At 44.3% G+C, this 13,620-nt stretch overlaps 1 protein-coding gene across 1 annotated transcript in view; it reads right to left on the bottom strand.

Moving 5' to 3' along the window:
• Positions 1-13,620, bottom strand: part of PARP12 (poly(ADP-ribose) polymerase family member 12) — a 40,018-nt gene that overhangs the window by 13,684 nt on the left and 12,714 nt on the right. Inside the window, exons 6-8 of the mRNA XM_077781076.1 lie at positions 10,243-10,366; positions 5,509-5,704; positions 1,641-1,782 (exon numbers count right to left, since the gene is read on the bottom strand). Coding sequence (XP_077637202.1) covers positions 1,641-1,782; positions 5,509-5,704; positions 10,243-10,366 — 462 coding nt within the window. The remainder of the gene's footprint in view (positions 1-1,640; positions 1,783-5,508; positions 5,705-10,242; positions 10,367-13,620) is intronic.

Raw genomic sequence — 13,620 nt, 5'->3', positions numbered from 1 at the left:
CCATCAACAAAAAGAACTGTCCTTACCCACGTGAGCCTGGGTCAGTCTGGGATGAACTCACTTCTTCCTGCAGTTTGCAGAGAACTGCATGCCTGTGCTCTTTCCCACCCTTAGCCTGATTTTCTGTTATGTCTACCGGGGCTGCAGCCCAGGTTGAGAATGATCCAGGTTGCATCTGACATTTCTGGTTTTGATATCTTCCAGGTACTTAAAAGCAGTATTTCAAACAGTTGCCAGCAGCAGTCAAACGGGTGCTAGCCATACAGACCTAATCTCCATTGAGTTCACTGTCCCCTTTACTGTATTTGTAGCTATCACTGTGGACTGCAAACCACCTGATGATGTACGGCTGGAGTTCTCCAGCGGAGACTGAAGGCTGGTAAGCAGTTCTCATCGCAGAGAAAAAACTTTTAAGTTCTCTGTAAGCGCACATCGAAGAGGCAGCAATTCTACCTTAAGCAAGAGAGTAAGTGCCACAAAACCACAAACAAAACAACTGGCTAACAGCAGGCAGGTCAAGTAATTTTAGGATAATTCACCAAATACATTTTGCTGCTCTCTACACAGAAGGTCCATAAAAAGAAAAAAGTAAACCATATTTAAATAAAGGCCCAGTTATTTCCCTTAAAAGGGCTGAACATTCAGCAGGATTCAGGAGTTTAAAATGTGAGTACCACAAGGGGTGCCAGGGCGGCTCAGCCCGTTAAGCATCTGACTTTGGCTCAGGTCATGATCTCGAGGATGATGGGTTTGAGCCCCACGTCAGGCTCTCTACTGACAGTGCGGTGCATGCCTCTGATCCTCTGTCCTCTCTCTCTCTCTCTGTCTCCCCCCAGCTCACATTCTTCCTCTCCCTCTCAAAAATAAACGAACATTTAGAAAAAACAAATGTGAGTAAGGCAAAACTGAGTCAAACAGAGCTGGAGTGATAAAAATCCAAGAGAAAACGTCTTAAGAGAAGCTACAGAAAACAACTAAAATTTAAACAAAGGAATCCTCCAAAATCAGTCAGTCATTTAGATGAACTAGCCAAAGAGTATTTGTCCTGTTTCTGTCTGTTTGCAAAGGCAACCAGGACAAATCACTTAAAGCCCACCATCAGAACACCTGGAACACAGGATAATCTGCTTCCCAACAACTTTTAATAAAAGTGTGCATCTAGCACGTGTTTAATCTGCAGCCCGCCTAAGCCACAGGTCCCTATGGAGACAACAACATAGAGTAGTCATACCGGGAAGGACATAGCAGAACTACTATGACAGGAGTCAGGGACTAAGGTTAACCCTTCGACCAGAGGGACTCATCCATGGTCTATAGGACCACCCCCACGGCACGCATGCAGACCACCCCCATCCCTCCACACTTCTGGCCCCCTGTCCTCATCTCAGGGTCCTCCCTCCTCACCACCCCCTCCCTAGGCGGCTTCTCTTCTATCCCATTAGGCTGGCATCAATTATTTACATACCCTTCACCCCTTCCAGATGGACAGCACTTCAGGAGCAGAGACCACCCTTACCACCCTTTCCTTTTCTTTCCGGGCCCTCAGTGTGCACATGGGCCTCTTCCAAGGTGAAGGTGGAGAAGTCAGAGCCAAAAGATGGCCAAGCCCTGCTGGGTGACAGCAGTGGGTCAAGAAGTACCTTTGAAATCCAACTCGTATTTGTGCTTTCCAGCCTGGAACTTCAGAATGGCTGCCTGGGCATCAGACCCAGGTGCACAGTAGGCCAGGTAGGCCTTCTCCAAATCGCTGCTGCAGACAGTAGTCACAGGGTGCTCCATGCCCTACGAGGAGAAAGCCAGATATGTGGTGAAGGCAAGAACCTACGATGATGAGGAGAGCTGCTGGGTGCTATCCATGCCACACTGCAGACACATGCATATTCACGTCACAGGGAAGACAGGGCAGCCAGGAGAGAGAAGCCAGGAAGCAGGGGTGTGGGGGGGGAGGCACAGAATAGAAGCCAGCAAGAATGCCTCCAAAAGCTGCCCAGAACAACGCAGGCAGTAAATGAAGACCTGGCCAACCAAACCAGGATAACGGGACGGCAGCAACAGAAGAGACAGCACGCACTCCTAATGGAGGACACCACCATTCAAAGGAAGGTCAACACCAATGCTGAATTCTCCAAGCCANTATTTTTGAGAGAGAGAGAGAGAGAGAGAGAGAGAGAATGAGTTTGGGAGGGGCAAAGAGAGAGGGAGACAAAGAATCTGAAGAAGGTTCCAGGCTCTGAGCTGCCAGCACAGAGCCCAGTGCGGGGCTCGAACTCACCAATAGTAAGATCATGACCTGAGCTGAAGGCAGACGCTTAACCGACTGAGCCACCCAGGCACCCCTCTTCTCTGCCTGTTCTTGCAGCTACCACCCTGCAGTCAGAGCTCAGTCCTCCGGTTTCATTTTCCAGGCCCTTAGAGAAAAGCTCTTCTGCTCTGAATTATCCATTGTGATCCCACAACTTCTCTCCAATTACCTCCAAGCTACCTAAAATTTGGGGATTGTCTGAGTTTGAATTCTGGCTCCTCTATACTGTTATTTTAACCTCTCTGAACCTCCACTATCTCAACAGAAGAGGAACAGGAGGAGAACTTAAATCCTACTCCTATCATGATTCAAGAGTGCCATCCCATCCTTCAAGGACTGGGAAAATAATTAAAATAAGGCCTGCAGAGCACTTAGCACAGTGCCAAACAAAAAGCAAACGTGCCACAGAAACATCAGGAGGCAATCTAGATACATCAGTCTCAAATTCAAAGAGGAATCTGGTCTGAGATAGATGTGGAGAGATTACTTCAGGTGGCCACTAACATCAGAAGAATGGAGGTGTGGGCCAGACTCCGGGACATGCCAACATTCATGAAGGAGTGTGGAAAGCAGCAGCCCATGAAGGAGACCAAGGAGGGGGCGAGGCAGTCAGGAGGATGAGGAAGGAGTGGGCAAAGGCTGGAAATGCCACAAGATCTGGCACCTGGGCCTGTGGCCCTTTGCCGGCGTCTATGGTCCAGTAAGGGCTGTGTCTGGCAAGGTCCCGTGTCCTGCCGGCACTCCATGAAAAGTGACCAGATGAACAAGTAACAGGAACACAAGTCAGATCCTGGCAAATGGCGGAATGAACAGGCGTCTTTGTTTCCAGGTAGAGATGAATGGGTTGTTAGGGCCCAAGAGAAGGGCAGCTGCAGAGATTTTAGAATAAGGCAAAGAAGATCACAGGAAAGGGTGCAACTCAAAATGTCTATCAACATGAGAAGCCTGTTGAAAATGATCCCAAAAGGATACAGGTCAGGGTAAGGCATCCTGGAGCCCAACACCTCAGGGACATCAAGTTTAACGTGGGAAAATTCAGTGGACCTGGACAGTAATACCTTTATACACAAGAGTAGGTTATGGACTGAACTGTGCCACCTCCTTTGCCGCAAAAGATATGTTGAGGTCTTAACTCTAGTACCTCAACACTTGACCTTATTTGGAAACAGGATCACTGCAGATGTCAAGACGAGATCATACTGGAGTGGCGTGGGCTCCTACTCCTACTCCACGTAACCTACGTCCTTGTAAAAGAACGGCCACATGATGGTGAAGCAGAGACTAGACTGAAGAACTGACAGGCCATGGAAGCCAGGAGAAGCCAGAAGAGGCATGTCTGATTCCCGACAAACTTTAAAGGGAATGTGGCCCTGACACCTTGATTTTGATTTCCAGCACCCAGGTGTGAGGCAGTAAGTCACTGCTGTTCCAAGCCACCCAGTTGGTGGTACTTTGCTATGGCAGTCTTAGGAAATTAATATAGGGTGGAGGTGATTTGGACTGGAAACTTGGCTGTACATCCTGAGCTTGGGCAGAAAAGAACCTAGCTTTTCTGCATCAAAAGAAAATGGTCCTAAACTGGCAACTAGCAGAAAACTAAGAAAGAAACCCAAATATCGGATGACACCACAAGTATGCAGGAAAGGAGGCACTAGAATGGACAGGTCACCCTATGAGGGGATTCAGCCAATAATACTAAATTAGAACACACAACCAAAAGATGCTGAGTCCACATACGTGCATCTGCACCCCACTATCATACGGCACATCAATGATACCCAAATACAGGCCATTCCCAGAGATTCTCACTGTTCTATGTCAAGTTATTCACTCTCACTATGCTGTGTAAATGAGGAGCAGCATAGAAAAGGGAAAGGTAAAGCCCTGAGTGTGGGTTCTCTGGAGGAGGATGGCCCCCACTTCCTACTTTGCAAACTCACCTAGGGAATCCTACTTTTGCATGGGATGCCCCTAGGGTCTCATGTCATCTCATTTGGCTCCCCAAGAAGGGGGACACAGCACAAAACAAAACGTGAGAGGTTGTCATATTTGCCAAGTGCTTTTCATCTGCCATGAGTTCCTCCCTGATGTCACCAGGGAAGCTCCATTCACGGAGCACAACCAGCCCCTCATTCCTTCCCCCTCCTCTGTAGCAGACACCGCCTCTCCCCTCCTGCTCCTGACCAAACCAAGAGCAATGCTGGGGAGGCTTCGTGAACAAATCTACATGACAAGGAAGGTGGGGGAGATGGGTGGGAAAGAGGGCAGAGAATAGCCAATGAGGAAAGGCTGACACTACAAGAAATGAAGAAGTGTATGAGGGATAAAGCGAGGCCACTGCTGAGAGCGAAGATTTCCAACTCAGCAGTGGGCATGAGGCAGCAATTACTCTGTGCTTCAGCCCGCCAACATCGATGTCCTGAGAACCTGCAGGGTACAGGCAGAGCCCTCCACACAGGGCACATGGGTGGCAAAATAGAGATCACATGGGGCTCTCATTACAGAGTTCCCAGAGAAAAAGATATCCTAGGTACAGGTCAGAATAAGAAACTAAAGCTTTAATATAGCCTCATACACCAAAGAAGAGTATAGATATCTATCAGACCACCAATCCCAATTTTTCATTTCAGAAAGCTGCTCCTACAGAAATGGTGACCTCCCTACACTTGTACCTCTACAGGTGACCAGAGAGCTCCCATTATTATGATCTAGCCATGAACATCTTCGAGTAATTGATAGCAATAGTTATGAGATTCAGATTCCAAACCAGTATCTGAAATAAATCAATGTACGATTCTTACACTTGCCCACATTCTATGAAGTTGCTGCAACAGAGAAGGCAGAAGCCAGTTTCAAGAAGCCTTCAAGAGTCTTCTTCAGCTACACAAAGTCTCCTGTACAAACAGGCACTTGCTCTGGAGCTACCTGCTCAACAGTTAAGGGAGGCATCTTTCTACCCCATGTAACAAAACCAATGAAAAAATGTCATCTCCCCATAATTTATATTCAGTTCTCATAAGGCCAACAGATACCTAATCATGCAGAGGAACTCCCAATTACCTAGTCTCGCCATAATTCTCCCAAAGTACGTGAGTCATAGAAGGATTTGGGGACTCCCAGGAACAACCCCTGCACTCATATCTGGAATGGGTCCTCCATCGGGGGCCCTCAGGAGAAAACACCTACACTCTTTCCATGACACTTACTTGTCTTCCATACTCATGCCAAGAACCAAACTCATCAGTCCAGTACCAAACCCAGTCAGTGGTGAGGATGAAGTGTGGAGGTTTGGTAACTGAGGAGGCTGTGGAGAGGCGCCGGGCTGGGGCAGCACCAAACATCATGGAGTCAAAGTCTAGACAATCAAAGTGAAAGTTGCTGGCTGACTCGGCACAGAGGATCCTGCAAAGGAAGTGAGAGGTGAATTGTCAATTCCACCAGCCAAGTGAACACTCAGGTTCTACCTGTGGTCTTCCAGATGCTCAGCTGGTAGCTGTGAATGTCAATGTGACACATACCTTAGGGGAAATGCTTCCAAGATAGGGGTGGGGGGGGGTGGGGAAAAGTTGGTTCTTTTAAAAAAAATTTTTCAGTTAATAAATTTCTGCAAGATTGATAAGAAAAAAGGAGACTATTGGAACTATAAAAGGTAAAAATTAAAAATATCACAGACACTAAAAGATATTATAAGCAACTTTATGACAATTAGTTTGACAATAAATAAAATGAACAAACTCCTGGAAAAATCACAAGTTTACCAAAACTGACTCAAGAAAAATAGAAAACCTGACTTGTTAGTAGTTTAAAATCTTCCCACAAATTAAACATTAGACCTAGATATTCTTATAGACACATGGTCAGTCATTCAGGAAAAAAATGATTCTAACTACACAAATTTTTTCAGAGAACAGAAAAGAAACCATCCCAACCTCATCTTTATGATGGCAGACACTTAAGATAACAACCACATCAAGACAATATGAAAAAATTATAGGACCAATCTTACTCAAACATGAAGGCAAAAATCTTAAATTAAGTACTGGCCATCCAAATTCAGCAATGTGTAGGAGNCTCCCTCTCTCTCTGACCATCCCCTGTTCACACTGTCTCTATTTCTCTCTCAAAAATAAATAAAACATTAAAAAAAAAAAAGAAATGTGGTAGTAGACTTAACATCAGAAAATCATTGCCATTAACTGCATTAACAAGTTAGAACTGCATTAACAAGTTAGAACTGCATTAACAAGGAGAACAAAACATGGGATCTTAATACAGAAAAAATACTCAATAAAATTCAATTTCTATACACACAGAAAAAATCCTAGGGGTGCCTGGGTGGCTCAGGCAGCTAAGCCTGACTTCAGCTCTGGTCATTATCTCAAGATTCGTGACAGTTCTGCACCAACAGCACAGGGCCTGCTTGGGATACGCTCTTCCCCTCTCTCTCTGCACCCTCCCCTGCACATGCTCATTCTCTCTCATGTGCTTACTCTGTCTCGAAATAAACAAACATTAAAAACAAATCTCCTAGCATACTAGGAATAAAATTAGGACTTGTTAGCAAGGCCAAAGGTTCCAAACATTCACTCATGTTTATGATCAAACATTTAATTACTCATTTTAAAATCCAGGGAAAAAAAAAGATACTCCAGCTATCACCACTTCCATTCAGCATGGCACAGCAGTCCTAGCCACTACAATATGACAATAAAAAGTAAAATCCTAAGAATAAAAAAGGGTGAAAATAAAATGCTATCCACAAATATTGTCTAAATAGATATCCAGAGTATATAGACAACTATACAGAGAATTCAAATAGTTTACCAATAGAGTCTTCTCAGTTCATGTAAAACTTTTAGTAAAGTTGCAGGATACAACAGCTGACAAAAGTCAATTGCATTTCTATGCATCAGCACAGAGAAAACAAAATTTTTTTTACTGGGAATGTAACGTATGACATAAGGACTACAGTTAATGCTATATGGTGTATTTAAAAGTTTGTAGGAGAATAAACTCAAAGTTCTCACTGTAAGGAAAAAAATTATTTAGTAACTGTATGAAGTAAAGGATGTTAACTTATCGAGATAGTCATTTTGCAATATACACGTATGTCAAGTCATTATGCCGCATACCTTAGACTTCTGGTGTTGAAAGTCAATTGCATCTGAGCACAACTGGAAAAAAAAATAACAAAAGATATCCAAGACCCTAATGGAGAAATTATAAGACTACTCAAAGACATTTTAAAAGATGTAAATAAGTCAGATGCTATCATGTATACAAAGAGAAAATCTCAGCATCAATATGATGTCAGTTCTCTAGAACTGCGAAGTCAATGCAACTTTAATTGTAAAAATCACAACAGATTTTTGCGAAAACCAATGAGATTTAAAAATTTCTAAACAGGAGCAAAAAACCAAGAGCCCTGGCAATGCAAAGACAGACGGGGATTTGCCTTACCAGACGTCAACACTTAAAGCTCCACTAGGTAAGACAGTGTGGCGCTGATGCAGACAGACAGATAGACAGACGGGTGAAAGACAAGAGGTGAGGACCAGACGTGGGTGTATTTGCTAATTCAATGCCTGACACATGTGGCATTTGGAAATAAGTGAAGAGATGGCTTACTTAAACAAGTGATGTTTTCACACGAGTCTGAAAATAAGCTATAAAATGTGGTAACACTTTGCCAAATTCGTCTTGGTTTTGATGGGTTTAAAAATAACTACTGGAAACGGATGGTGGGGATGGCTGCACAACAATGTGTATGCACTTCATGCCACTGAACTTACACTTAAAACAGGTGAAGACAGGGCGCCCGGGTAGCTCAGTCGGTTGAGTGTCTTACTCCTGATTTTGGCTCAAATCGTGATCCCGAGGTAATGGAATAGAGCCCCATGCTGGGCTCTGCACTGAATGTAGAGCCTACTTGGGATTCTCTCTCTCTCCCGCTGCCCTTCTCCCCTACTCTGTCTCAAAAATCAGAGTAAGAATAAGGAAAAACTAACATTAAAGTCAAAATTAAAATTATAAAAGGGGTGTCTGGGTGGCTCGGTTGGTTAAGCATCTGACTTTGCTCTGGTTGTGGTCTCAAGGTTTGTGAGATCAAGCCCCGCACCTGGCTCTGTGCTAACAGTGAGAAGCCTGCTTGGGATTCATTCTCTCTCTCTCTCTCTCTCTCTCTCTCTCTCTCTCTCTCCCCCCCTCTCTCTGTCCCTCCCCCATGTTCTTTAAATAAATAAAAATAAAAGGTTAAGATGGCAAATTTTATGTTAGGTATATATTATCACAATTGTGTATTTTTAAATTCCATGTATTTTTAAAAAGTAGTTTTGGGAAAACTGGTGATTCATCTGTGTAAGAATCAAACTGGACCCATGCTTCACCACCAACAGGGTAAAGATTAAACACAGTCCTTAAAACATTAAAGATAATTCAGAAAAATTTCCTGATAGTCCTGGGAAAAGGAAACATTTCTATGACTCAAAAAGTACAAAACCATAAAGGAAAAGATAGATAAATACTTATCTATATTAAAATATACCATAAGCTGACAGGAAGAGTTTATTTTCAATGCACATTTAATAACCAGAAATTTAAAGAATTCCTAAAATTAAATAAATAACTAAACACACAACTGTCCCCCTCAACAAAATGGGCAAACTACAAGGACAGACATTTCACAGCAGAGGAAGTACAAGTGGCCAATAAACAAACATGTGAAGAGACACTTTACCTCATTAGGACCCAGAGATAGGCAAACGGAGGTACCGCTTTACATCCCCAGGCTGGGAAAAGTTCAGATAGCAAACCATAGCAAACGTGTGGGATATGGTCACCACAGACTGCATGCGGGTGGGAAGTGGCACAGCCACCTCGGAAAACCACTTAGCATCACTGAGCAGAGCTGAAGAGGGACCCAGCCTACCTCCCAGAACTTTCATCCCCAAACGTCAGGCCTACAGAAGCCCGCACGCACGCGCACCAGGAGACAAGCAGAGACTTGTGCACAAAGCTCTGAGAGAAAGACGCCAGACATGGCGGTAGAGTGTATGGCTCCATTCAGACAGGGTGCAAGAACAGGCAAGACTACCTGTGGTTGACAGATGTCTGGCCACTGGTGGTTTTGGGGGTGGGCACTAATGGGAAGGGGACAGAAGGGGACTTCTACAGGCGTGAAAATCATCTCTATTTGGAATAGAGTGTCTGTTACATGAGTGCATGCATTCGTCAAGACTCACTGAACTACACGATTAGTATCTGTGCACTTCCCTGTGTGTAAACTCTGTCTCAGAAAAAGAGAGAGGGGGGAATAGTAAAACAATGCACCTTCTGAAGGGGAACAATTTGTTCCACATACTTCACCAGCAGCAATTTGCACACAATTGCACTCTTAGCACAAATTTATTTTTTCCACTTAAAAAAAGTGGGCTTAAATTTTCTTCATGGCAACATATTTTAGCGAGTTCAATCCAAGATATGGTAAGTATTTGAAAATAAGGCTCCCGGGACTTCCCCATTCACTCTCAATCAATTAAGTGAAAATACTGGGACACACAGAAAAATTAAAAAGTTAAAGGCTGAACAGTAAACAGCAGTTCAGCTGTATTACTTTACATGTAAAGGCTAAAATTTCACAAATGACTGCCTCTTGCTTTTCTGCATTACTCACTGTGGATATACATACATAATCCCGGCAGCAAATCATTCAAAACTTATTTGGTACCACCAGCTCCTTTCCCCATAGTCCCTCCCTGAAGGAGAGAGGCACCAATCTGCAGTTTGAACAGTAAATTCCAATTTCCAGCCCAGAGCTCTCATCTCCACCAGGCTGTTTGCTGGCGCGTGTGTGATCAAACCTAAAACCTGTTGTGTCTAAACTTCCGATACTGCACACAAAAGCCCAGTCACAAAGCAGATACCAGTAACGTATTGCATACCTGTCTTTTCTGGGATTGCTATATGCCTCTTCAATCAGCTCCATTTTGTCCAGATCCTTCCACTTGCCTCTGTCCAAGAACTGCCATCGATAGGGCAAATGGAAATGGACTTTATTGCACTTATCTAAAATAAAAATATAAAGAAGTAAGACATCTTGGCAATACATAGCATGACCCAGGCCCAGGGTTCTCAATGGGGGGTGGTGATGCCCACTGACCTGGGCACATTTTGGAGATCTATTGGGGACATCATTTTTAGTGCAGTCATGCCTGAACATCTAAAGACTGAAATACTGTGTATTTTATTATACACACTTCCATTTTACATCTCCCCTTTAAACAGACATTACATCAAGTTTAAAAAATACTTATGTTGGTAGATAACATTACATTTGAATTTCATCTCATGAGCAAAGAAGCTGATCATGAAAACGCCAATCAGACTGCAGGAGGCAGTGTGATTACCCATTATCACTACACATGTAGCATGTGGACAAGTAGCAGCCACACTAAAAATGGAGCCAGATTCAGCTCTACTAGAAACCCATCCAAGCCCCGACACATCTGACCACACGGAAGGTCAGCAGTATGGTTCCAGCCCACTTTGATCTTCTGGCTGCTAACACACTCACCCCCTTAACACATCCCCACAGCCCTGATTTATATACACTGCCCTGCCCCTGCCAAAATACACAGAATGGCCCAGGTCTACAATTTCAAGCCAGGTGCTCCTCCTCCATCTTCCCTGAGCTCCCTGGGACCTCTGTCACTCCTAGCACACTCTGCCTGCCTCGCCTTGGCTCATGCCAGCCCCTCACCTGCAATCACCCGACACTTTTACTGCTTTTCAATATCCTACATGAGGTTCTGGTACATCCCCACAGAGGAAAGGCACACTGGAAAGAAAAGCAGCAGCAATCGCTCTGCACTCTGACACAGAACAATTTACGAGGTATATTATATTAGGTAGAAAGGTACACAAGGTGCAGAATGCCTCTACTTGGGTAAAAAAATAGAAAAGAAAAATGAAAGCTCCTCTGACTCAATACATACACACACACATATTATTCCTTGCAGAGGGGAAGTTGGTAGCCAGGAACGAAACTGCGAGGAAAGACTTGTGTTGTTTTCTTTTGAATTTTGAACCACAAGAATATATTCAAAAAAATTAAATGTCTAGTTAAGTGGGAAAAAATACAGAACAGTGTCCACAGTGCACCTATGTGAGAAGGAAACTGACCAGACATAAATACTTGTGCACGAATAAAATCTTTGTGGAAGAACAGTTAAGGAACTGGTAACAATGACTGCTTCCGGAGGGGATCTGGGTGCTAGAAAAAAAGAGGTGTAAGAGAGACACTTCTTACTGACTGCCCTTTGTACATTTTTAATTCATCTGTCAAAATATTAACAATGAAACAAATTAACAATGGCTAATTTGACACTTGAAAAAAAATAAAATTTTCTAAAATTGTATGCAGCCTTTGTGGGCACGTCTCAATGCCACTTCTTTCCCCACAGACTCTACAAAAGGTACCTTGGTCAAGGAGGACCATGGAGGAAGGTGGGCAGACTGCCTAAAGTTGTCAAAGGCCAGGCCTGAGGCCAGGCAGACAGGGCAGACAAGAGCACCCAGCCAAGAAGACTCAGGGAACAAGAGAGACCCCAACCAAGGAAATCCCCTCCAAGTTCACCAAGGCTGGATTCAGACACTCTGGGGATTCAGGACATTCTGACTTGTCCAGAGTTAAGAGCGTGGACTGCTTATACCAAGACAAGAGACCTCTTGGACTCTCTACCATGGGTACGCACAATATAGTGGTAATGAAGGGCTCAACCTGGATAGATAAGGCCACAGCTATGATCCAGAGGTCATAACCACGTTAAGATTTTCTGTTCCCTCCCTAAAGGTCACTAAGGGAATGATCAGAGTTAAGAGCATATAGTCCCTGCACCTATATACTTCGGTTCAGGTGAGTCCTGGACAGCCTAAAGACGCTCCCCTTAAGAAGATCCCCTTCAAGTAAGGCACACCACTCACCACCCTCCAGGCTGATACTTCCTTGGGACGGACACAGGGGCACAGGGAAAGCTCTGGGGTCAAGCTGCAGGCCCCAGGCGTCCAGGTCTTAATGTGAGCTCAACGTGAAGTCCACATCACTCACAAGCCCGAGAAAAGAAGGTGCCATGCAGGTCACTGCAGCCACGGTGGCTGGTTAGAGCAGAGTCCTGGCTAACGAGTCCCCTTCTCTGCCACATCTTCTCTGGTCCTCCTGTCCCCTTTCTCAATTGCCCTTCCCTCTTTCCAATGTTCCCCCTCTTGTCGTGACATTCTAGAATCTAGGTCTTCTAGAAGGTAAGTCGCAAAAACCAATTTAACTTGGCAGACAAAGTGCCACATCCATATCCCCTTTCTCCCTACATCACATGAAATGACAGAACAGAGAGAACAAATTGAAAAACGCTGGAAAACAGTAAGTAGTGGTGTCAAAAGACCCAAATTCCTAAAAATATGAAGCACACAGAATCAAACTGACAAAGATAAAGAGAGAAAAAACACCTGCAAGATATGCTGAAGAGAGCTACCATGAAAGGGGGAAATATTAGGGGGAAAGGATTAACAAACTCAGAGTTTCACAGAACGAAAAGCAAGAAAGACACCTTGTCAGTCACAGCGAGACCAAATGGAACCCACCAGGGCAAGAACTCCCTCTGTACGTTGCTTGTGCCCAGCAACCTTGCTGTTTGCCCCACAGAACATGTGAGTATGGATAAGTGCTAGAGAGAAACAAGCATGTAAGAGGGCCAAAGTCTCCACCCCACTCCAAGGGTACACACTAGCAGCCCATGCCACTGCACAAAACGTACTGCCTCTTCCCCGTTAAGCCTCGATCAGAATCCACATCACCAGCATACACCGGATTCTGGAGTGGATAACCAAGAGTCAGCCAATATGTGAGGAAGAGTAACAGACAGGAAGCTAACTCACATAGAAGAACCAATACCAGGGCACCTGGCTGGCTCAGTCAGGTAAGTGTCAGACTTGTGATTTTGGCTCAGGGCATAATCTCACAGTTTGTGGGTTCGAGCCCAACATCGGGCTCTGTGCTCACAGCTCGGAGCCTGGAGTCTGCTTCAGATTCTGAGTCACCCTCTCTCTCTGTCCCCTCCCCCACTCACTCTGTCACACTCTCTCTCAAAAATGAAATAAAATCTTTTTTAAAAAAAATGTTAAATATCATTATCCTCAGGGAAATGCAAACTAAAACCACAATGAGATATCCCTACTCGTTAATTACAATGGCTAAAATTTAAAAGACTGACAATACCAAGTGTTAACAAGAATACAGAGCAACAAACTCTCATACATTGCTGGCA

The sequence above is a fragment of the Crocuta crocuta genome, unplaced genomic scaffold, assembly GCF_008692635.1.
Source record: "Crocuta crocuta isolate KB4526 unplaced genomic scaffold, BGI_CrCroc_1.0 scaffold228, whole genome shotgun sequence".
In the NCBI taxonomy this organism is placed as follows: domain Eukaryota; kingdom Metazoa; phylum Chordata; class Mammalia; order Carnivora; family Hyaenidae; genus Crocuta; species Crocuta crocuta.
Note: the sequence above shows the minus strand (reverse complement) of the source record. Positions and strands in the feature narration are given on the sequence as shown.